This window comes from Stegostoma tigrinum, chromosome 32, assembly GCF_030684315.1.
Source record: "Stegostoma tigrinum isolate sSteTig4 chromosome 32, sSteTig4.hap1, whole genome shotgun sequence".
NCBI lineage: Eukaryota > Metazoa > Chordata > Chondrichthyes > Orectolobiformes > Stegostomatidae > Stegostoma > Stegostoma tigrinum.
Window position 1 is genome coordinate 354,181 of NC_081385.1, and position 26,123 is coordinate 380,303.

Genomic DNA, 26,123 nt, shown 5'->3' on the forward strand with positions numbered 1-26,123 from the left:
TTCAGAGAAAGAAACTCTTAAACAGATTAGCATAGAATCCAGGGATGATCTCACTGACACAGTGGGATAATAAAAACTTCAAACTATGTGACTGATTCAGATGCTGGATAAAACCGATGGAAATCTTCATCCTCTTCATTGGAATTCTAGACAGAAACAGGAAAAATTCTGTGAATATCCCTATTTCAGCACAGCACAGAGTTAAAACAGATTAAAGCTCCCTCTATTCTTTTAAACTTGAGTAAAGCTTTTTCTACTCTTAAACTTAAATTAAAGCCCCCTCCGTACTGTCACTATCAAACACTCCCAGGAGAGCAACAGCACACATTAGATCCACAGTAAATCTTCTACTATTCTTTTATCATACCACAGCATTCCTACAGTGTGGAAGCAGACTCGTTGGCCCATTCAGTCCACAATGACCCTCTGAAGTGCACCCCACTTGGACCTATCCTCTGCCTATAATCCTGCATTAATCATGGCCAAATCACCTAATCTGCACATCTTTGAACTGCAGGAGGAAAGCGGAGCACCTGGAGGAAACCCATACAGACATGGGGAGAATGCGCAAACCCACAGATTTGCCTGAGGGTGGAATCAAGCCTGGGTGTTTGGTGCTTGGCACTGTAAGGTTGCATTGTGAGCCACCGTGCTGCCCTGAAATAAAACTAGAAATAAAACTTCTTCAATGCCATCCCCATCAAACACACACAGTGCAGGTACAGCACACAATTAGATACAGAGTAAAGCTCACCCACAATGCCATAAGGAAGGGAATTATAGGACTTTGATCCAATGACATTGAAGGAATGCTGGTATATTCCAATTCAGGAGAGTGGGTGGATTGGATACATGGTGGTGTTCCCATGTATCTGCTGCCCTTAGCCATCTAGATGGAAGTGTTTGTCAGTTAGGAAGGTGCTGTCCGTTTGATGAATTTCTATAGTGTGTCTTATCAATGGTGGTGGCAGTAGATCGAGAAGGTCAGAAATCAGACAATACCAGATTATAGATCAACAGGTTTATTTGAAATCACAAGCTTTTGGACGGTTGCCCCTTCGTCAGGTGAAGTGTCTTCATCTGACAAGGGGGAATCTTTCCAAAAGCTTGTGGTTTCAAATAAACCTGTTGGACTATAATCTGGTGTTGTCTGATTTCTGACCTTCTCGACCCCAGTCTAACACCACCACCTCTACAACACAGTAGAAGGAGTGGATGTTTGTGGATGTAGTGCCAATCAATTGGGCTGCTTTATTCTGGATGGTTTCTGTTTCCTGAATGTTTACCAATTCTCAATCCATGCCAGAATATTACCACCAACCCAGTGGGCTTTGATTTTGCACAACAACTTCTAAGATAGCAGTTTATCAAAAGCCTTTTGAAAATCCAAAAGCACCACATCCACTGGTTCCTCCTCATCTATTTTATTAGTTATGTCCTCACAAAAGCCCCACAGGTTTGTCAAATGTGATTTCCTTTTCAACAATCCACGTTAATTCTATGTATTCCCATCTGATAGATTCCAGCTCTCTGCCTATGGTGCTCTACACAGAGATCTCCACCTTGGATTGTAGTGAATAGCAGGGAGTCATGAGGGGCCGAATGGCCTCGTCTGTCCACTATTTCTTATGATTCAGGCAGCTGATCCTCAGGCCCTAAGTACACCCACCCCAACCCTCATAACTCCCCTCCCTCGTTGGCTCCTGGATAGCAGGAGGGATGTTAGTGCCTAGCCAATCAGAATGTGTATTTGAGATCCTACCTGGAAACATGATGCACAACACAGACAGATCCTGTTTCCCTGGTCATTTTCATCTTTATCAAACCTGCCCAGAAAAACAGCTCCAGTTATTGGTTACCACAAAAGGCAAATATCCCAAAGGAACTAATTATTTATTTTTGTTTCTATTGTATTTTTGTTTCTATTCAGATGTCTAACTCTGGCTTTCATAGTGTCAAGTGAGGGGTAGGAATGTGGAGGGAGTGGGAAGATGAGGGAGCTGGGAGATCCCGAGAGGGAGCTGTGAAGAACTTATGTTTTCCACAGCAAGTTATAATCTAGCATCAGCTGCCTGAAATCTAGATAGTTTCCCAATTTATGGTGATAGGAGGGTGAGTTGGAGTAATTGGAAAATTCTATCATCAAATCAGTGTAGACCTGATGGGCCAAATGGTTTCCTCAATGCTGAGTGATTCAATGATTTGTAAACCTTTCCTTCTTCATTAACCAGCAATTCTGCAGATTAGCAGCTCATCCAACATACTCTCAATGACTGAGATAATGGGAACTGCAGATGCTGGAGATTCCAAGATAATAAAATGTGAGGCTGGATGAACACAGCAGGCCAAGCAGCATCTCAGGAGCACAAAAGCTGACGTTTCGGGCCTAGACCCTTCATCAGAGAGTTCTGATGAAGGGTCTAGGCCCGAAATGTCAGCTTTTGTGCTCCTGAGATGCTGCTTGGCCTGCTGTGTTCATCCAGCCTCACATTTTATTATCTACTCTCAATGACTGCTCCATTTCAATGCAATATTGTGATATTGTAAAGTAATTAATTTGACAATGAGAAGCCAGTCACTGATAGCTGAGATGGAGACTGACTGGGAGGGAACTGGAAAAGACAAATAAAAACCAAAAAAAATAGCTGGCTGAGGAAAGCTGACATAAAATAGAGGCCAGTGATTAGTCTTACTTCCTTACTACTTACTTAGCCTATCTCTGCAACAAATGCAACACACACTGCCTGTGCTAGATGTGGGGCTCTGAAACAACACCATGAGCTATCAAAATGCAGAATTAAATGTACAGCACCAAACAGGAAATGAAAGGTGCTGGAGAAACAAGGTATTTAATCGATGTAATGTTTTAAGAGGAATGCAAATCAGAATTCTTCGTAAATCCAAGCTTTCCTTTCTCAATTCCAGGCTTCGGTGTGTGAGTGAGGCAGGGATTCCAGAACACAGACAGGGATTTGAGTGAGTTTTGACGAGTTTGAATTACATTCACCATAATTCTGACAGGACTAGGTTCAGTAATTGCAGGAAGGCTGTTCCTAACGACGGGGGAATCCGGACCCAAGTCTAAAGGTGTTGGGTAGGCTATTTAGGATTGAAATGAGAAGAGATTTCTTTACCCAGAGATGAGTGAGCCTATGGATTCATTGTCACAGAAAGCGGTTGAGGTGAAAACATTGAGTGTTTTCATGAAGTTACGCAGAGTTCTTAGGCCTGACGAGGTCAAAGGGTATGGGGTGAAAGCAGAAATGGGGAATTCAGTTCGATCATCAGTCATAATCATAGAGAATGGTGAGTCAGGCTCGAAGGGCTGAATGGCCCACTCCTGCTCCTATTATTTTGTTTCCATATTTCCAGTCTACTCCAACTGATCCTATCCCTGGTGTGTTACTGCTTAAAGAGCTAAGTTATCAGGATGTCACCAGGTACTAATCAGATTCTATAAATCACCGAAAGATCAATAACATTTAATAGACACAGAGAACATCACGAAGATGACAACCACAATTCCTAGCATGAATTGGAATTTTGCAGATATCCATCTGAAGTTAAACAAAACAGCATTATGCATTTTAAATTGAGCCGTTGTCGGATTGAATAAGCATGTTGTGAAAAAAATGGTAACAATTGAAGATGAGGAAGTGCATAGAGTCAGCACTTCAAGCTTGTCTCATGATGATCGGAGGTATCCTGCTGAGCTGTGGGAAATCCTGCAGGATGAGCTTTATTTGAAAGAGAATTTACTGATGCACTCAGCTGGTGTGGCCTACACATGGCTCAAATGAATAGAAAGAGATGGTGTGACAAGGGCAAGGCCTGAGGTTTCTGAGAAGCTGAGCTGTCTGAGCAGGTAACACACCTGGTTATAGTGTCAATGTTCATTAAAACCTTTCAAAAAGACCTCTTTGAAAAATTAAAGGTCATTAGTATTTATAAACCGCTAAAACATTAGCACAAAATAGGAGGCCATTGTAGCTGTACAACATGCGCAAGTGCTAATGTGCATTTACCGGTATTGGTACAAGACACAGAAAGCAAGCAAGTCATGTTAGAAATGTGGTCTGTTTCATTCACTGCAAAGAAAGGTTGCCCTGACATGAAACAAGAGATGCTACACGTTCTCTGGTGCTCTTGGTCACAGATGAAACAGATAGCTCAAGAAGGATAATTTTCGAAAGAATAACAAAAGTTTGTACCCAAAGCTCTTCACTGGGACAATACTGTCACAGTTATATCAGCCTGGCACAGTACACTGTGAGTTGCCCATAGATCACCAATGACATTGAGAAGACAGTGAGGATGTGCAAGACATTCCTCTGTCCCTCTGCACAGTGACACAAGTAATCTCTGCGTCCTTGTGAGGATCCCTCAGTCCCTCATGCCAAAATTGCAACAGATTTATTCGCCATGCATTAACAACTTCTCCTAGTCACTATTTTGTTAAATTTCCAATTATCAAACAGTTAAAGGACAGACTAAGTGTGTTCATGGCAGACACAATGACTGCAATATTCTGTATAACTGTGAAGATCATACCTGATAATGAAGCACAATTTGTAACAAAGCATTTTAGGAACGTGTGTCAAAGGGGCATAACCCTATGGCAGCTCACCACATTATCCCAGGTCCAGCAGTCTCACTGAGCAAATGGATCGGCATTTAAAAACATTCATTGAGAAATGCAGAACAATAAAACAAATTAAATAAATTAAAATAAAATAAATAAATCAAATAAAATCTTCTCATTGTTTTATTACACCTAAGAGCTAAATCTCTGGATATAAGCTTATTATCACCAGCAGAAATCATGTTTGGATGGCAAATTAGGCTAATCTTGCCAAACCATCACAGTTCTAAGTTCTCAGAAATACAGGACTAAATTCTCAAAAGTCAAGAGGAGAATGAAGATCGAACATGATCAACTTACAGCTGTGGAACTTGCTCATTTACTCACAGGGCAGAAGGTCAGAATCATGTATCCTATCCGAGGAAGCTGGTTACCTGCCTGAGTAAAGTGAGCAGTCAGTCCAGATTCTACAAAGTTACAACACTAAATGGAGCAACACCGAAGAGAAACAGAAGCCAATACAATACTCCAGCTGTGTACAGAAAACCATCACAAAGGTACATTCGGATAATGAAGGTATGGAAACGATCATGATAATAACCGATACATTCATAAGAAAAGTACAAGTTGAGAAAAACCAAAAGTTAAGCCTAGATCTCCAGAAGGCTGCACCATCTCAAGGTCCAGAAGGACAACCAAACTATCTGTACACAGAAACAGAGAAAACAGGAGCAAGTAGGCCCAAGCCTGCTCTACAATTTATTAGGATGATCATCCAACTCAGTGGCCTGTTCCCATTTCTCCCATGTTTCCTTTGATCCTGTTGGCCCTAAGTCCTTTTTGAAATCATACACTGTTTTGGCGTCAACTGTTTTCTATTGTGGTGAATTCCACAGGCTTACTGCTCTCTGGGTAAAGAAATTCCTCCTTATCTTAATCCTTAAAGGCTTATCCATGACCCCTGGTTCTGCTCTCCTCCCCATACAACATCCTTCCTGCATTTAATCTGCTAATACCGTTAACATTTTATAGGGTTCTAGAGATCCTTCCTTATTCTTCTGAACTCCAATGAATATAATCCTAACCGATTCAACCTCTCATCGTATGTCAGTCCCACCATCCTAGGAATCGAACTGGTAAACCTTCACTGTACTCCCTCTATAGCAACAGCATCCTTTCAAATCAGCCTTGTATCATATGTAAATTTGGAGATATTACATTGAGTTCCCTCGTCCAAATCATTAACATATTACGAATAGCTGGGTCCTAGTACTGTTCTTGTGGTGTCCCACTAACTATTGGCTGTAGTTCTTCCCTCTCACTAAAACTTGTGTTTCCCAACATTTCTGGGATGTTATTTGGATCCTCCTTTACAAACACAGAACCTAACCATGTCTTTAATCAATCAGCCATTTTTTGTTCACCATTCAATTCAGTAATTCTACAATACTTCAGTATATATGCTTTTGCTATTACTTAACTTATGTAAATGTTCATTCTTGTAGTTTAATCTTGGTTTGATGGTGGGCAAGGAAGGGGAAGTGAGTATGCTAATGGACCAAGATGACACCACATGACCACGAGTCACTGAGTGTATCTAAGACAGAAATAGATACATTCTTGAATAGTAAGGGGATCAGAGGTTACAGGAAGAAGGCAGGGGAGAGGGGTTGTGAAACATATCAGTGAGGATTGAAAGGTGGAGTAGTTCTGATGGGCTGAATGGCCTAATTCTGTTTCTAAAGCTTATGGTCTTGAGGATTCAAGCAGCAGTGAGACTGAGGACGTGGACACAAGTTGTTCAGGAACTAAGATTCTTGAGTAGATTTGTAGATCGGTGCTGTGGTTGATTCACTCACTGAGCAGGTTCATGTGGTTGGTTCATCAATCCATTCAATCCACTCAGCCCAGGAGTTCCTCAAATTCAAAAGGCAAGACCATGGTTTCCTTTGATGTTCCTGCCCTATTCACATTGTTTGACGCATCACTGGCTAGAGAAACACTAGCAACAGTTCTATAAGACAAGACTCGAGTGACACCAACCCCACAGACAACATGCTGAAATTACTGGACCTGTGCCTCATGATCCACTTTACCTTCAACGGCCAAATCTACAAACAAATCAACAGGACACCCATGGGGTCACCTATCTCTGGGCTAATAGCAGAAGCAGTGATGCAGAGACTCGAAAGCATGGCCCTTCCACAGATCCAACCTAAACTACGGATCCGATACACGGACAACACCTTTGTTAATAATAAACAAACCAAACTAGAGGAGACACACCAACTTATAAATAATGTTCTCACTGGCACAAAATTGGGTGGCAGTGTGAAATGTGAGGAGGATGTTATGAGAATACAGGATGACTTGGACAGGCTAGGTGAGTGGACAGATGCATGGCAGATGCAGTTTAATGTGGGTAAATGTGTGGTTATCCACTTTGGTGGCAAGAACAGGAAGGCAGATTACTATCTAAATGGAGTCAAGTTAGGTAAAGGGGAAGCACAACGAGATCTAGGTGTTCTTCTACATAGTCAATGAAAGCAAACATGCAGGTACAGCAGGCAGTGAAGAAAGCTAATGGCATGCTGGCCTTCATAACAAGAGGAATTGAGTATAGGAGCAAAGAGGTCCTTCTGCAGCTGTACAGGGCCCTGGTGAGACCGCACCTGGAGTATTGTGTGCAGTTTTGGTCTCCAAATTTGAGGAAGGACATTCTTGCAATTTAAGGAGTGCAGCATACGTTCACAGGGTCAATTCCCAGAATGGCGGGACTATCATATGTTGAAAGATTGGAGCGAATGGGCTTGTATACTCTTGAGTTTAGAAGGATGAGAGGGGATCTGATTGAGACGTATAAGATTATTAAGGGATTGGACACTATGGAGGCAGGAAGCATGTTTCCGCTGATGGGTGAGTCCAGGACCAAAGGACACAGTTTAAAAATAAAGGGTAGGCCATTTAGAACAGAGTTGAGGAAAAACTTCTTCACCCAGAGAGTGGTGGATAAATGGAATCCTCTGCCCCAGAAGGCAGTGGAGTCCAACTCTCTGGATGCTTTCAAGAAAGAGATAGACAGAGCTCTTAAAGATAGTGGAATCAAGGGTTATGGGGATAAGGGAGGAACTGGATACTGATTGTGGATGATCAGCCATGATCATAATGAATGGTGGTGCTGGCTCGAAGGGCCGAATGGCCTACTCCTGCACCTATTGTCTATTGTCTACTGTCTAAAATTCACCAGGGAAGAGGAAAAGAATGAATAGCTCCCATTCCTGGACTTCATGGTATAACGTAGGGCCAATGGGGAATTTCTGACAAAGGTACACAGAAAGGCCACACACGTGGATCAAATCCTGAATTCCAACAGTAATTACCTCAACTCCCACAAACAAAGTTGCGTGAAAACACTATTTAAACAAGTGACAACACAATGTAGCAATACAGAACTACGCCAAAACGAAGAATACCTCTAAAAGGTATTTCAAGGCAACAGATACCCGAACAGCTGGGTCTGATGATGCCTGTCACACAAACAACAGGAAAATACAGTACGCCCTGCCCCACTCGTCACATTACTGTACCTCAAGCATGTATCCAAACTGACCACAAGACTCTTACGATCATTGGGCATCAGAGAGGCACACGAACCTACGTCAACCCTACGCCAACTACTAACTCGAACCAAAGACCCCTTACCCACTATGGACAGAAGCAACGTGATATACAAGATCCCATGCAATGACTGCGGCCAACATTACATTGGACAGACAGAAATGAAACTGGCCACAAGGACACATGAACACCAAATAGCCACAAAAAGACATGACCAATACTCACTCGTCTCCATTCACACGGATAAGGAGAACCACCAGTTCGATTGGGACAACATCAGGATCCGAGGACAAGCCAAACAGAGACAAACACGGGAATTCCTAGAGGCCTGGTTCTCCACCAAGAAGGCCATCAATAAACAGGTAGAAGTAGACCCTATATATACACATCATGGCAAGTGATAACCGGAAGTGGGGTAATCCAGCTCAATGCACCTCAGAGTTTAAATAACAGGCGGGAAAATACAATGGCACTTCATCAGAGACTGCACTGATGATGTTACCCAGCAGAATAATGAAAGATCTGTGGAACAATGAACCAGCTCGGCGAGCCAACCACAGTGTTCAGGAACTGCGAGTTATCAGTTGCCGTGTTAAATAAACCTGTTTGAGATTTTCCTATAAATTCAACCCCGTGTTACTTATCAATCCAGTACGAGTGGTGATTTGTGTTAGGGAAAACAGGACAAGAATATTTTTATAGATCCTGGCTGAACCTACCCCTCAAGGAGCTCTATCGATCTGTTTTTGGAACTGACTCCATAGAACCCAAACCTCTTGCCCATCCACAGCAGGTGCACTGTGACGACCAGCAGAGATGGAATCACCACCAGCAGAACCAGAATGACGGTCACACTGAGGCGGAATGGGGGCTCCTTCTCAGTGACAGTGAGGACAGTGCTTGGCATCTCACTGCTTAGATCTGGTGGGTTCTGTACCACACAACTGAACGTCCCATTGTCACTCTGTGTTAAATTCTTCAGGATGATGGAAGCGTTTCCTTTTGTAACATCCCCGTTCCACAGGACTCGATCCTTGAAGGGGCCACTGTGAGCAGGAAAGACTTCAGACTGATAGTGGAGAATCTATGTCGGGAAAGAGATGGAGGATTAACTAATTTAGGTCAAATGCAAACTTTATTTCATTCCAGTAAATGCAACAATTTGTAGAAGACCCTCCCCTCACATTGGGTGATGCCACACCTGGTTGATTTTCTCCTCCAGATTCGTACCCTGACACTAACCATCTGCTGCATTCTGGGAAGTTTCCTCATTGATCGCTATAACATTGTTCATGACGTACCACCTCAAGGTCTTTGGAGTCAGCTGGTTGACAAACTGAAAGTACACAAAGCACCACGATCTACTGGGAGGTCAGTGTTGCTCAATGATTCTGCTCTGATCTTAAAGGTGAAGATTGTGGGTTAATGTCCCCCTTCAGTCTCTTGAGCTCAGTGGCCAAGGTTAACAATTCTCTCCAGTGCCGAGAGAGTGCTCTACCATTCAAAGTAACATCTTTTTCCAGAAAACGTTAAACTGGGGCCATGACTGCTCTCTCAGGGAGATGTAAAAGATCCCATGACTCTAATTTGAAGAATATTAGGGGGATTAACCCCAGTTGCCAAGCTGTACTCATTCTTCAATAGATAATACAAAAACAGACCATCTTTGTGTGGGAGCATGCTGGGTGCAACTCGGCAGCAGTATTTTCTAAACTACAACAGTGACTACACTTCAAACATACTTAATCAGATGAAACATAGTTCAGGAAATGTCCTGAGATTGTGTTACGTAAATCATTCTTTCAGTGGAATATGTTTGCTGTTCCATTAGCAAATGGTACCGTGTCTGATCTGGGACAGCTGCCATACCAAATGCTGCCACCTGAGGGCACAGGCACCACATGTTTGAACTGAGCTGGCAGCACCCCTAAAGGGCCCAAGAATCCAGGAGAATTACTGCTCCTGCACCCCAAGGCAGCAGCACTCTCCTCAAAACTCAACTCTCCTCATGAGGAATGTTGGCGAGGGTCAGTGTTTGTTGATACTCTCCCCTGGTCAGTACGGTCACTCTCTCCCCACCCCTGGTCAGTGCAATCACTCTCTCCCATAATCAGTGAGTACCGACAGACTCTCGCTGTTCTTTCCTCAGTTAATGTAAACATGGAAGTTCTAAAACTACATCATTCTTGGGGACCAGGAATAAATGGGAAACTCTCCCTCAATGGCCTTGGCCCAGAAGCTGACCTCACAGAGTGGGCTCCATCAGAGGCCATTTGGTGGTCACACTGTTCATGGATCGGTGTAGAGACAGCCGATATTGACAGGTTACTGAATTACCACAAACACACAACCAAAGCTCAGGGAGGAAGTGGTCAAACACAAGATCAGAGAGAAGCAAACGAGCTCTGATGGTCACCATTTCAAACACTGGAGTATGGTGGAACAGAAAGACAGTGTCAGGGTGAATCAAAACATTATGTAGGAATAACATGATTAAAAGAAAACTGCATCTTTAAAACACCCTGAAGCCTTGTTGAAAGAGCTCTACAGCCAATGAAAATCATTTGAAGTGCTTTTCTACAGCAGGGCCAGAAACATGGCAGCTAATCAGAAAACAGTGAAATCCCACACAAATCAATGTGACAATGAGCAAGACGATATATTTCAGTGAATGTTGGAGCAAAGATAAATTATTAAGAGAGGTACCCCATACCACCATGAAATGGTCTTTTCAGTGACAATAGGGCTTATCTTTCACATAACATCTGGAGGGTGACTCTGTGACACTAACATACTCCCTCAGCACTGACCCTCCGACAGTGCGGTGTTCCCTCAGTGCTAACCCTCTGACAGTGCAGCGCTCCCTCAGCACTGACCCTCTGACAGTGCAGCGCTCCCTCAGCACTGACCCTCTGACAGTGCAGCACTCCCTCAGCATTGACCGTCCAACAGTGCAGCACTCCCTCAGAGCTAACCCTCTTGACAGTGCGGCGCTCCCTCAGTCCTAACCCTCTTGACAGTGCGGCGCTCCCTCAGTGTTAACCCTCTGACAGTGTGGTCCTCCCTCAGTGCTAAGCATCTGACAGTGCGGCACTCCCTCAGCACTGACCCTCATACAGTGCAGCGTTCCCTCAGCACTGACCCTCTGACAGTGCAGCACTCCCTCAGCATTGACCGTCCAACAGTGCAGCACTCCCTCAGAGCTAACCGTCTGACAGTGCGGTGCTCCCTCAGAGCTAACCCTCTGACAGAGCAGCGCTCCCTCAGTGCTAACCCTCTGAAAGAGCAGTGCTCCCTCAGTCCTAACCCTCTGACAGAGCAGCGCTCCCTCAGTGCTAACCCTCTGAAAGAGCAGCACTCCCTCAGTCCTAACCCTCTTGACAGTGCGGCGCTCCCTCAGTGTTAACCCTCTGACAGTGTGGTCCTCCCTCAGTGCTAAGCATCTGACAGTGCGGCGCTCCCTCAGCACTGACCCTCATACAGTGCAGCGTTCCCTCAGCACTGACCCTCTGACAGTGCGGCGCTCCCTCAGCACTGACCCTCTGACAGTGCCCAATCCCTCAGCACTGACCCTCTGACATGGCAGCGCTCCCTCAGCACACCCCCTCTGACAGTGCCCAATCCCTCAGCACTGACCCTCTGACAGTGCCCACTCCTTCACTGCTAACCCTCTGACAGTACGGCGCTCCCTCAGTGATAATCCTCTGACAGTGCGGCGCTCCCTCAGCACTGACCCTCTGACAGTGCAGCGCTCCCTCAGCACAGACTCTCTGACAGTGCAGCGCTCCCTCGGTGCTAACCCTCTGACAGTGCCGGCTCCCTCAGTGCTGACCCTCTGACAGTGCCCGCTCCCTCAGTGCTGACCCTCTGACAGTGCCCCCTCCCTCGCTGCTAACCCTCTGACAGTGCCCCCTCCCTCGCTGCTAACCCTCTGACAGTGCCCCCTCCCTCGCTGCTAACCGTCTGTCAGCGTCCCCTCCCTCGCTGCTAACCCTCTGACAGTGACGGCTCCCTCAGTGCTGACCCTTTGACAGTGCACCCTCCCTCGGTGCTAACCCTCTGACAGTGCCGGCTCCCTCAGTGCTAACCCTCTGACAGTGCAGCACTCCCTCAGTGCTAACCCTCTGACAGTGCAGCACTCCCTCAGTGCTGACCCTTTGACAGTGCACCCTCCCTCAGTGCTGACCCTCTGACAGTGCAGCACTCCCTCAGTGCTGACCCTCTGACAGTGCAGCACTCCCTCAGTGCTAACCCTCTGACAGTGCAGCACTCCCTCAGTGCTAACCCTCTGACAGTGCAGCACTCCCTCAGTGCTGACCCTCTGACAGTGCCGGCTCCCTCAGTGCTGACCCTCTGACAGTGCAGCACTCCCTCAGTGCTGACCCTCTGACAGTGCCGGCTCCCTGGGTGCTGACCTCTGTCAATGGCACACAAGAACAGAGGTGGCAAGGAAACCTAACAGGGATAAGGTATACAGAGTATTTAGTGAGGTGTTTTTATCCTAATTCGACCCGTAAAGGTTAACTGGTCATTTAATTGAGATGTTTAAAGTCTCGTTGAGTTAATATAGAGTATGTCAAGGAGAAAATGTTTCCCTTAGTCAGAGGGACAGTCACTTGGGAGACATCGATTCAAATCAATCAGCCAAGGAACCAGGTGTGACTTGACAGAACATTGCTTTGAACACAGTTAGATGTTGTGATGTGGAAGGGGCAGTGGGGTTAGATTTGGTAATAACGTTCAAACTTGAAAAAATACCCAGAATAAAATTCATTGACCTGTGGAAAAGCATGAAGAGTCTGGGCAATAGGTAACTTCAATTCTATTTCAAAGAACCAGCACAGGCATGATGGCTGAATGGCTACCTCCTAAACTGTATAACAGTAATGATTCCATTCTCCCAGAAATCTGTCTCTGGATCAACACAGGCCATTCAAGCCCATTCTATCAGCCAATGAAGATCCATACCATGAAGATGTAAATTGGGAGCAGTAGATCATTTAGTCCACATGTCTGCTTCACCATTCAGTAAGGTCTTAGCTGATCTGATTTTGACCCAAAATCCCGTTTCCTGTGTACTGCCTAACAACCTTTGATCCCTTCATTAGTCAAGAATATACCTTAGCCTTAAAAATTTTCAATGGCACAATCAGACTTCCACACATTGTCAAATTCTTTGAGAGGAAATATATCTCTAATTGAGAGACTGTTTATTTTTAAATGGGGCCTCATGTTCTCGTCTCACCTACATGAGAAAATGTCCTTTCAACATCCAGCTTATCAATGTCCTCAGGACCTTATAAGTTTCGATAAGCAAACTCTAATTCTTCTGAACGTCTATAGATACATCTTTCCAACCATTCTTTATAATATAATCCCTCATCTCTACCGCAGGAATCAATCAACTGAGCCTTCTCTGAAATGCTTCTCTCACATATATATGCTTTCTAAAATAAGGACACATCATTCTAGATATGGTCTCACCAATACCCTATACAACTGAAACAAAACATTCCTGTTTTTATGTTCCATTCCTCCTGCAATCAATGACAGCATTCCATTTGCCATCCTGATCATTTACTGAACCTGCACACTAACGTTTTTTGGTCCATTAACCAGAGCACCCAGATTCCTCTGTAATCAGAGTTCAACAGTCTCTCTCCAATTATACAGTCACTTGTTCAATACTGTTTGTACAAACACATCGGGGAAAAGGAAGCGGTCACTCAGCCCTTTGAGATTGGCCTGCCCTTCAATAAGATCCTGGCTAATCTGATTTTAACCTCAATTCAACAGTCCTGCATTTCCCGATAATCTTTCACCCCCTTGGTCTTTAAGAATCTATCTAACTCTGCCTTTAAAATATTGAAAGATTCTGCATCCACTGCTTTTTGAGGAGGGGAATTTCAAAAACTCTCAACCATCTATCTTAAATGGGCAACACTTTATTTTCAAACAATGACCCCTAGTTTTAGATTCTTCCTCAAGACAAAACATCCTTTCGGCACCCACTCAGTATTGTCCCCGCAGGATCTTATATGTTTCATTTAAGTCACGTCTCTCTCGTCTAAACTCCAGCAGATACAGGCCTAACCTGTCTAGCCTTTCCTCATAAGGCAATCTGCTCATTCCACACATTAGTCTAGTAAACCTTCTTTAAACAGTTTCCAAAGCATCCTTCCATAAGTAGTGATCAGTCCTGCAGACAGTTCTCTGGACAGATGCAGTTTCACCATGCCCTGCAAAACTGAAATATAACCTCTATACTTTTGCATTCAATTCCCCTCACAATACACCAAGACATTCTATTAGTTTTCTTGATTATTGCACTAACCTATGATTCATGCACCAGGAGACCCAGACCTCTCCAAGCTCTAAGACTGCTCACCATTTAGATAATATGCTTATTTTTAACCCTGCTGCCAAAATGGACAATTTCCCACATTGTACAAGACTTTTACCCATTCATTCAACCTATCTATATCTCTTTGTAGGCTCGTATTGTCCTCTTCACAACTCACTTTCCTACCTATCTTTGTGTCATCAACAAATTTAGGTCCCATAACTTCTGTCCGTTCATCCAAATCATTTATTTGCAAAATATCTGTTCATATTTGTTTGCCATCTCTTTGTCCCCTATTACTAGGCTCAGTTCTATAGGACCAACACTTATTTTGTTTATTGTTTTCTATTTTAAATATTTGAAATTTTTTTTCCAATCTCATATTTTTGATAACTTTCTCCCACAACTTAATGCTTGCCTCCTCATTAATCTCTTAGTTATTCTTTGATTTTTATATATTTTGCCCAATCTACTGACATATCTTGCAGTATTGTCTTTTGTAGTTAACCACAGATGGAAAATCCATCCCTCACAATTTTCCACATTTGTTTGAATGTATTTATTCCATGCTTTTTGGACTATCTTAATAAACCACTATTGCCACTGCTGACTTTATCCTTTAACTTAAATTGCCAGTTCATGTTCACTAACTGCCCATGTTTAAATTCTAAACAGTAGTCTTGGAGCCAAATGCCTCTCCCTCAAACTGTGTGCACTATTGTGGGAGGGAACCCTGCAGCCCAATGGTATCAATGTGGACTTCACCAGCTTCAAACTCTCCCCTTCCCCCACCGCATCCCAAAACCAGCCCAGTTCATCCCCTCCCCCCACTGCATCCCAAAACCAGCCCAGCCTGTCCCCTGCCTCCCTAACCTGTTCCTCCTCTCACCCATCCCTTCCTCCCACCCCAAGCCGCACCTCCATTTCCTACCTACTAACCTCATCCCACCTCCTTGACCTGTCCGTCTTCCCTGGACTGACCTATCCCCTCCCTACCTCCCCACCTACACCCTCTCCACCTATCTTCTTTTCTCTCCATCTTCGGTCCGCCTCCCCCTCTCTCCCTATTTATTCCAGTTCCCTCTCCCCATCCCCCTCTCTGATGAAGGGTCTAGGCCCGAAACGTCAGCTTTTGTGCTCCTGAGATGCTGCTGGGCCTGCTGTGTTCATCCAGCTCCACACTTTGTTCTCTTGCACTATTGTGGTGGTTGTTTCACATGGGTGCTTGAGGTCAGTAATTAATGCAATCTCTTTGGTCAGAACCAAGTCTACTTCTGTGGAAGGGTCACTCAATTCGAAACATTAAGTTTAATTTCTCTACACAGACGCTGCCAGTCTGGCTGAGCTTTTTCCAATGTTTTCTGTTTTTGTCCTGAGTATAGACTGCTCTCCGGTTGGTGTCACTAACAGAGTGCCCTAACAAATTGTCCTGAAAACATTCTTTCAGTTTCTGTATTCTTCCTACAAAGGTGGGAAAGTTCACATTTTCCTACACAATTGACAATGGCCCCTCTAACTCCACTTGGTCACTCACTCACCCCACAATATCCTCCTGATCACTTTCTGGAAAATCCCGCTAATGCCCAGAGCCTGGTGAATGTGGGCAGAGGTAATGACCCTGCCTCAGGGCCGGAGCCCACTCACTGCCCCCACTGAGGGAGAAAGTTCTGGATTCCCGCTGGTCTGAACTTTGTGTAATGTTCCAGGGTCTGGGAGCCATCAATCTGGCCCCAAGCCGCAGACTCACCGCATGTTTCCCCCCAGAGCCCGGGCCTCGGTAGGACCAGTCCACCGTCAGGCGCTCACTGACCGGGGCCGATGACCTGAAGGTACAAGCCAGCTCCACGCTGTCGCCAACGAAGCCCCGGAAACTAGGCGCCAGCCAAATGTCCAGCGCCGCTCCGCCTGCACACACAGCAACACCGCAGTTAGTGCCAAGACAACAACAACCCCTGACCCAACCGGGACCGGGACCGGGACCGGGACTCACCCGGGAACAGGAGCACGGCGATCCCGATCAGGTCCAGGGTCGGGAGCAGCTCCCGGTCCCTCCCGGTCATAGCGAAACCAGATCGGAATCTGCCCCAGATCCGGGGGAGGGAGGGGAAGGGGAGGGAGTCACCTGGGGGCGGGGGCAGGGGAAGGGGAGGGAGTCACCTGGGGGCGGGGGCAGGGGAAGGGGAGGGAGTCACCTGGGGGCAGGGGAAGGGGAGGGAGTCACCTGGGGGCAGGGGAAGGGGAGGGACTCACCTGGGGGGGGGAGGGGGACTCACCTGGGAAAGGAGGGGAAGGGGAATGACTCACCTGGGGGGGGAGGGACTCACCTGGGGCAGGCAGGGAGACTCACCTGGGGGGAAGGGGAAGGACTCACCTGGGGGGGGAAGGACTCACCTGGGGGGAGGGGAAGGGGAGGGACTCCTCTGGAGGAGGGAGGAGGGAGGGAAGGGGAGAGGGGGACAGGGGGAGAGACTCACCTGAGTGCGTGGTGGGGAGGAAGGGTGTTTTTAATAACTTTTTTCCTGCTCTAATTTCTTCCGCTATTTCCCTGCATCTTATTATACTAAAGCCCTACAGCACTGAGACAGGCCCTTAGGCCTAAACATGTCTGTGCTGAACAAAATGTCCACCCACGCCAACCCCATTCCCCTGCACTCGGCCCATATCCTTCTAAACCTTTCCTTTCCATGTCATGCCTTCTTTTTAAAGTTGTTAATGTACTGCCTCAACCACTTCCACCGGTAGCTCATTCCAAATGTGTACCACCCTCTGTGTAAGAAAAGTTGCCCTCAGGTTCCCATTTATTCTTGAACAAAATATGGAGTTGCTGGAAAAGCTCAGCCCAGCATCTGTGAAGAAAAAATCAGAGCTAATGTTTTGGATCCGGTGACACTTCCTCAGAGCAGGAGTGGGCTCAAGTTCTGAGGAATAGTCTCCAGGCCCAAAATATTAGCTCTGATTTTTTTTCTTCACAGATGCTGCCAGACCTGCTGAGCTTTTCCAGCAACGTCACATTTTGTTCCTGATTTACAGCATCCACAGTTTTTTCCCCTATATTCTTTCCCCCTTACCTTAAACTGTGAGCCTCTAATCATCGATTCTCCCAACTCTGGGATAAAGACTGAGAGCGTTCACCCTATCCAAGCCTCTCATGATCTTATAAACTTCTATAAGATGCCCCTCAGTCTCCTACGCTCTAAAGAAAAAAAGTCCTAGCTTGTCTAACCTCTCCCTATAACTCAGTCCCTTGAGCCCTGGCAACATCCTTGTAAATTTCTCCTGCATTTTTCCTGTTTAATAACATCCTTCCTACAGCAAGGTGACCAAAACTGAACACAATACTCCAGGTGCAGCCTCACCAATGTCCTGTATAACTGCAACATCAAGTATTTCCCTAATCCATATTTCCTATTTTAGATGCATTTTCTAAGGATTTTGTAGAAATGGGTAAATAGAGAAAAACATTTTCAGCCAATGACAGGATCGTTATATCTCCTTAAAATCAGAGTTGAACTTTTCAGAACAGAAATTAGGAATATTGGAGCAGGTGTACGCCATTCAGCCCATTGTGCCTACTCTGCATGCTAGATCATGGCTGATTACCTACCTTAAAGCTGTATTTCTGTGCTTTCTCCATATGCTTTGCTTTCAGGGTCATACAGCAATGTAACAGACTGTTCGTGCCAATTCATCGACGCTGACCAGATATCCTAAACTAATCTAGACCTATTTGACAGCATTTTGCCCATGCCACTCTAAACCTTTCCTGTTCATATTCCCGTCCAGATACCTTTTAAATCTTGTGATTGTACCAGCCTCCACCACTTCCTCTGGTTCTTTGTGGATCTCTCGAGCCCTTTGGAATTCTTAGTCTCTAACCTTACCACGTAGCCACTCCCCCGAAACCCCATCTCCTTTTCTCTCTGTTTCTTCCTATTTAAAGTATCGTTGTTTTTGATTTCTTTTTTAAAAAGTTCCAAAAACAATACAAAAACTTTTAAAAACAGATAATACTGCTCCAAGGAAGTGAGGAAATCAGCTCCAGCAGTAAATAACAACCTCAAAGAAAAGGAGCAATGCCCATCCACTGTTTTGGATTTTTTTCTTCATCAGATGAAGTGCTGGACTGATGTTGGGTCCACGGCTTTTTGTCATTTATATAAATAATTTGGATGTGAACAGAGGAGATATGGTTAGCAAGGTTACAGGTTACACCAAAATTGGTGGTGTGCGGGACAGCCAAGAAGGTTATCTCAGAGTACAACAGGATCTTTATCAGACAGGCCAATAGGCCAGGGAGTGGCTGATGGAGTTTAATTTGGAGCAGTGTGAGGTGCTGCATTTTGGAAAGGCAAATCAGGGCAGGGCTTCTATACTTAATGGTAAGGTCCTGGGGAGTGTTGCCAAACAAAGAGACCCAGGGATACAGGTGCATAGTTCCCTGAAAGCAGAGTTGCATGTAGACAGGATAGTGAAGGAGGTATTTGGCTTTCCAGGAGGAGTTGGGATATCGCGTTGCAGTGGGAGAAATTAGAACAAGAGTTGAAAAAAAAGCAGGTACTGCTGGAGACATGATGGGCTGAGTGGCCTTCTTTGCACTCCCGTTTCTAAATATGAAGCAACAAAACAATCTGGTTCGCTAAAACAGAGGATTTTATACATGGATGGTTTATTCAAATCTCTAAAAAAGTAAATAATGTTTAACTTTCTTTTAATGCTGACAACTGTTTGTTTGTGCTTTTCTGGGACTTTAACCTTCTCTGTTGTTATCTTTGTGTCGTTGTGTAATGGGATCCCGCGTTTAACTGGGCACTGCCCAGGCACATTAGTCATCAGATGTGCAGCCAGATACAGATGGGGAAACTGTGCTCCGTGAAATGGAGCTTATTCCAGCAATCAATGGAGGCATTTCCTGTCATTACTGAGCTGCATGCCAATAGACTTAGCAGAAAGAAATATGAAACACAGTGAAAAGAGAACAAAGGCAAAGTATCAGCCAGAGGAAAACAAATGGAGAGGTTAAAGTTTTACAAGTAGGAGAACAGATCCCTGACAATCAGTAGTAGAATAGAATCTAATCGAGGGACTCGGGGTGGTTTATATATAGAATAATAGATACCAGGGTGTGAGTTACAAACTGGAATCTAATTGAGGGGTTCAGGGTGGTTTGTATACAGAATAACAGATACCCGGGAATGAGTTACAGACTAGAATCTAACTGAGCTTTTAAATTTGGAGTTGAGTGAGTGGCATTTATGTAGTATTTCACATTCCTGTGAGTGAGTTACAGAGTTATTTGCAGAGTAGCAAATGGAAAGCATTTTGCTGAACAGAAAAAGCAGTGGTTCCACTCGGAATTGTTTGGTTCAGTGCTGTTACCACCTCCTCCCTTTAACTAATTCTGAATGTTGATGCAATTTCTGCCTGTAGCACTAACCCTGGGAGTGAATCGCACAGCGAATGGAAGTGTTTCACAGACTTGTTCGTCCCTTGTTAATTTGGCAATTAGCCAACGTCATGATTCCTGCATTTTACTTTTGTAAACTCACCAGAACTCAGTTTTGCTTAATCTAATACATCCCTATATTGTATTTCCATCTCACTTTCCTCAATTACAATTCTCACACAATTAACAAAATGCAAAATGTATCTTATCTGAAATAACTGCAGGACAATCAACTTATTAACATTTTTATTATTTACACAAATATATTGTTTCAAAACAGTTCACAAAAAACCTGCTGTGTTTCCAAGTCACTGTCTATTAAATATTGTTAATTAGCCACAGTGCTGTTCAAATGAACAATCTATTCACCAGCTTCAGAGATAATAGGAGCTGCAGATGCTGAAGAATCCGAGATCACAAGATGTAGAGCTGGATGAACACAGCAGGCCAAGCAACATCTTAGGAGCAAGAAAGCTGACGTTTTGGGCCTAGACCCTTCATCATTTTCTGATGAAGGGTCTCGGCCTGAAAAGTCAGCTTTCCTGCTCCTACGATGCTGCTTGGCCTGCTGTGTTCATCCAGCTCTGCACCTATTCACCAGCTTCAGCTGTTTGTAGTGTGAATGTTTATGGTGACAGATGGAATGGGTTCCTCAGGGTCTGGACAGGAATTGGGGTTGTGATGGACTAATCTGGGGAGCCACAGATACTGAACTAAGTGTTTTCCAGGCAATAAATAAAAAAAAGTTAAAGTGATAGGAGGCTAGAAAGTTTCGCTGTATTAGCTTGGCTGGTACCCAGACAGTTTCATTGCAGCAAACCCAGTGATTAGGCTGCATTGCTTGTTAAATCGTTTTTTGAAGTCTGAGCTCATTTTGTAAGCTGGCAGAACAAGAAGAGCAACATTGACCAGGAGGCAGCTTCTGTTACGGCATGTTTACAAAATAAAATAATTACTGTGTAGAGTAGAGTGGGCGGGGCTTGACTCTTCTGGTTACAGCACCTCACAGTAATGTGCAGAAAGATCCAAAAGTGAGCTGTGTGCTGACTAACATAACGTGTTTGTGTCTGGGGCTTTGAAAATGACTCATTTAGTTCATTTCTTCAGAAATTTTCTGACTTTAAAACCTTTATGTCTTTCTCTTCCTTCCTGTGACTATGAAATGTCTGCAGTTAATGTGCCAGACTGGCAGCTAATTCTGGATCATTAGTCATCATTGAATCTGGTTTTGCCTGTTTCCTTGGTTCTCAATATGTTGGAGTAATTTTATTGCCTTTGCTTCTCCAGCCTGTATGAAAATAAATTCTCAGATTAGAACCATGTTTTTTTTTGTGACTAGTTCCATGATGTCAGTATTTGTACAGAAAATGCTGAGTTGTTCACTTTGGTAGGAGAAGTGGAGTGGCTGAGTTTTACTTAAATGGAGAATGAATGGGACCACATCCCAAATACTGTGTGTAGTTTTAGTCTCCTTATTTACTAAAGGATTTAAATGCTTTGGAGGTGGTTCAGAGGAGGTTTGTTAGATTGATACTGGCATGAGTGGGTTAGCCTATGAGCGAAGGTTGGACAGACTGGATTTGTTTCCACTGGAATTTAGAAAAGTGACGAGTGATTGAAGTGCATAAGATCCTGATGGTCCTGACAAGCTGGATGTGGAAAGGATGTTCCCCCTTGGGGGTCAGCCCACAACTAGGAGGGCACTGATTTATAAGTTAGGGCCAACCTTTCAGGACAGAGATGAGAGAAATTTATTTCTGTCAGAAGGTTTGTGTGACTTTGCCTCAGTGGAGGAGGTGTCGTGGAATTTTTTGAGATGGAGTTGGATAGATTCTTGTTCGGCTGAGAATTGAGGGACATTGCAGGGTAGAAGAGATTGTGGAATTCAAAACACCAAAGCAGCCATGATCATAGTGAAAGGCAAAACAGGCTCGAGAGGTTAAATGGCTTACATATGTTCCTGTTTACTATGTTTAAATATCCTTTCGTCTGTCAGTGCTGTCTGGAAGTCTGAAGATGAGAGTCTTGCATGTTTTGATGTCTCACTCCATTTTAGATTGTCAGCCTAATGAAATCCCTCTCTCCGTTAACTCATTTTCTCTTTTACTACTTTGTTGCTTGCCCTTGATTTCTATTTTCTTTTTCTTTCTAAACACCCAGTGGTCTAGAATATTTGGTTCTTGATCATGCCCAGCTTGTAGCCAGGTCTCCAATGGCCACTACACATACATGTGTTTCTCGATTAGTTATATTCCTCATGTGGTTATAATCTGGGCAGACTGCTTCCTGGGTAACTAGTCCAGCGTGTTCACTGCCCTGATCACATGCTCATCTTTTAGGTTGCTGATGTTTTGTACGTTGATATATCAGAAATTTAACACATTTCCATCACATGGTTTATAACAAGTGCTTCATTATTAATTCTAATAACCAGCCCTGTTCCAGCATATTTTTGTCTCGTATTCTGACCTTTACTCTCAACTCTTTGTTTGTTAACCTTTAGCTTTTTATCGGTCACACATTTCCTGTTCACTCTTTTATTAACTGCAGTCCTTCCCGCAGCTCGAACTTCTCTACTCAGACTTTGACACAGGCCGGTTCAGGAAAGCTCATCGTAATAGAACAACTCCCTTATGGTCCAGCACCAGTCTCCTCTCCTCTCACATTGATCTTCCATCTTCCAAATCTGCTGTTGCTTAATATCAGACAGCTCAAGATGTCATTCTGAAATAATTACGCCAGTTTCTGTTGTGAAATTTATTTCCATGTTCCTGATATGTATCCAGTTCTCCACACTGGCCATTTGTCATTGGTTCTGATTTCCATGAGTCTGTGAAAGTGCTTCCTGAAGTCACTCCTAAATTGTCAAGCTCTAGTTTTGTCTCAAAAATATCTTACTTAAGATTTTGCTAAAGACAACATTTCACAGAGATATTACGTAATTTGTGACAATCCTGGCTGAATTTATACAACTCTTGCCTCAGTCTGAAGTTTGTTTCATCTGATGTCCAAAGAGATGAGAGCACAGATTGAAGCAGACACTGAGCAGTACTGAGGGGCTGCTGTATTGTCCACACGGACACTGTGCAGTACTGAGGGGCTGCTGTACTGTCCACACGGACACTGTGCAGTACTGAGGGGCTGCTGTATTGTCCACACGGACACTGTGCAGGACTGAGGGGCTGCTGTATTGTCCACACGGACACTGTGCAGCACTGAGGGGCTGCTGTATTGTCCACACGGACACTGTGCAGGACTGAGGGGCTGCTGTCGCGTCCACACGGACACTGTGCAGGACTGAGGGGCTGCTGTCGCGTCCACACGGACACTGTGCAGTACTGAGGGGCTGCTGTCGCGTCCACACGGACACTGTGCAGGACTGAGGGGCTGCTGTATTGTCCACACGGACACTGTGCAGGACTGAGGGGCTGCTGTATTGTCCACACGGACACTGTGCAGGACTGAGGGGCTGCTGTACTGTCCACACGGACACTGTGCAGGACTGAGGGGCTGCTGTACTGTCCACACGGACACTGTGCAGGACTGAGGGGCTGCTGTATTGTCCACATGGTCACTGTGCAGGACTGAGGGGCTGCTGTATTGTCCACACGGACACTGTGCAGGACTGAGGGGCTGCTGTATTGTCCACACAGACACTGTGCAGTACTGAGGGGCTGCTGTATTGTCCACACGGACACTGTGCAGTACTGAGGGGCTGCTGTATTGTCCACACGGACACTGTGCAGTACTGAGGGGCTGCTGTATTGTCCACATGGTCACTGTGCAGGACTGAGGGGCTGCTGTATTGTCCACACGGACACTGTGCAGGACTGAGGGGCTGCTGTATTGTCCACACGGACACTGTGCAGTACTGAGGGGCTGCTGTATTGTCCACACGGACACTGTGCAGTACTGAGGGGCTGCTGTATTGTCCACACGGACACTGTGCAGCACTGAGGGGCTGCTGTACTGTCCACACGGACACTGTGCAGTACTGAGGGGCTGCTGTACTGTCCACACGGACACTGTGCAGGACTGAGGGGCTGCTGTATTGTACACACGGACACTGTGCCGTACTGAGGGGCTGCTGTATTGTCCACACGGACACTGTGCAGGACTGAGGGGCTGCTGTACTGTCCACACGGACACTGTGCAGGACTGAGGGGCTGCTGTACTGTCCACACGGACACTGTGCAGGACTGAGGGGCTGCTGTATTGTCCACACGGACACTGTGCAGTACTGAGGGGCTGCTGTCGCGTCCACACGGACACTGAGCAGTACTGAGGGGCTGCTGTATTGTCCACACGGACACTGAGCAGTACTGAGGGGCTGCTGTACTGTCCACACGGACACTGTGCAGGACTGAGGGGCTGCTTTATTGTCCACACGGACACTGTGCAGGACTGAGGGGCTGCTGTATTGTCCACACGGACACTGTGCAGGACTGAGGGGCTGCTGTATTGTCCACACGGACACTGTGCAGTACTGAGGGGCTGCTGTATTGTCCACACGGACACTGTGCAGTACTGAGGGGCTGCTGTATTGTCCACACGGACACTGTGCAGTACTGAGGGGCTGCTGTATTGTCCACACGGACACTGTGCAGTACTGAGGGGCTGCTGTATTGTCCACACGGACACTGTGCAGGACTGAGGGGCTGCTGTATTGTCCACACGGACACTGTGCAGCACTGAGGGGCTGCTGTACTGTCCACACGGACACTGTGCAGGACTGAGGGGCTGCTGTATTGTCCACACGGACACTGTGCAGGACTGAGGGGCTGCTGTACTGTCCACACGGACACTGTGCAGGACTGAGGGGCTGCTGTATTGTACACACGGACACTGTGCAGCACTGAGGGGCTGCTGTATTGTCCACACGGACACTGTGCAGCACTGAGGGGCTGCTGTATTGTCCACATGGTCACTGTGCAGTACTGAGAGGCTGCTGTATTTTCCTCACGGACGCTGTGCCGTACTGAGGGGCTGCTATATTGTACAAACAGACACTGTGCAGTGCTGAGAAGCTCCTGTGTTGTCCACACAGTCACTGAGCAGGATGAGGGGCTGCTGTATTGTGCAAACAGACACTGTGCATTACTGAGAGGCTGCTGTGTTGTCCACATGGACACTGCAGTACTGACAGAGTGCTGCAATGTTGACAGTACAGTCCTTTCGAGAGAAGTTTTAACCAATGCCATGTCTGCTTCCTTGGAGGATTGTGATCAACCCCAAGTTGCTTTCCTGGTGTAGGGCCAGCGTACCTGTTTGGGGTTACTGCCGAGTCAGTATAAAGCTCTGTTTTGACTGCATTTGGAATACTGTGAGCAGTTTTGGGTTCCATGTCTATGGAAGGATGTGCTGGTGTTGGCTGGGATCCGGAAGAGGGTTACCAGAATGATTCCAGGGATAAGGGGCTTGTCATGTGAGGACACTGAGTCTGTTCTCATTGGAGTTAAGAAAGATGTGGAGTGATCTGACTGAATCTTGCACAATACTGTGGGGCCTGGATGGTCTGGACGGAGAGAAGATGTTTCCACTAACCGGAGACTAGTACCCAGAGGCACAGCCTCAGAGTGAAAGAACAACCCCTTAGCACAGAGACGAGTCGGATTTTCTTCAGCCAGAGAGTGGTTAATTTGTAGAACGCATTACCACAGCGGGCTGTGGAGGTCTCACCATTGAGTGTTTTTAAGACAGAGATAGATATGTTCTTGAGCCGTAAATGTAACAAGGGTCACAGTTAGAAGGCAGGAGAATGGGATTGAGAAACATAACAGCTATAATCGAATGATTGAGTAGTCTTTATTGGCTGAAAGGCCTCACTGTGCTCCTATCTCTTTTGGCTTGATGATGTTCTCCTTGGTCTGTAGCTGGTCCTTCAGCAAGAATACAGCCAGCTTCAAACAAGCCAACAGTTAACAGCAAAAGCTGTTCGTGATGGACACTTTTCAGAAATTGGCCAAACTTTGCCTCACATTTTTCCTCATGTCATTATAAACTTGACATTCACAAATTACTGACTTCTTCAATACAGAGCAGTAGACCATACAATGAATATGTCTCCAAACTATGGAATACCACAGAATTGGAGTTATTGTATCTTATGTATTCCTTGAAAATTACTAATTTCACAG

General features: G+C 45.4%; 1 protein-coding gene across 5 annotated transcripts; it reads right to left on the reverse strand.

Annotated features, from left to right (window-relative positions):
• On the reverse strand, nt 1-16,637 carry LOC125466848 (myelin protein zero-like protein 3). Of its 5 annotated transcripts, none has more exons than XM_048561945.1 (5): nt 16,534-16,637; nt 16,291-16,448; nt 8,920-9,284; nt 1,763-1,826; nt 1-146 (listed from the first exon to the last, which is right to left on the reverse strand). In XM_048561945.1, the coding sequence occupies exons 1-5, from the start codon at nt 16,601-16,603 to the stop codon at nt 84-86; spliced, it is 720 nt and encodes a 239-aa protein (XP_048417902.1). In that variant the 5' UTR covers nt 16,604-16,637; the 3' UTR covers nt 1-83. The 5 variants fall into 5 exon arrangements, 3 of the variants coding, with proteins under 3 accessions (XP_048417902.1, XP_048417905.1, XP_048417903.1); XR_007250515.1 differs by lacking the exon at nt 1-146 and adding an exon at nt 4,943-5,020; XR_007250516.1 differs by lacking the exon at nt 1-146 and adding an exon at nt 4,943-5,016 and having other exon boundaries at nt 1,802-1,826.
• Nucleotides 16,638-26,123: the final 9,486 nt, after the last annotated feature.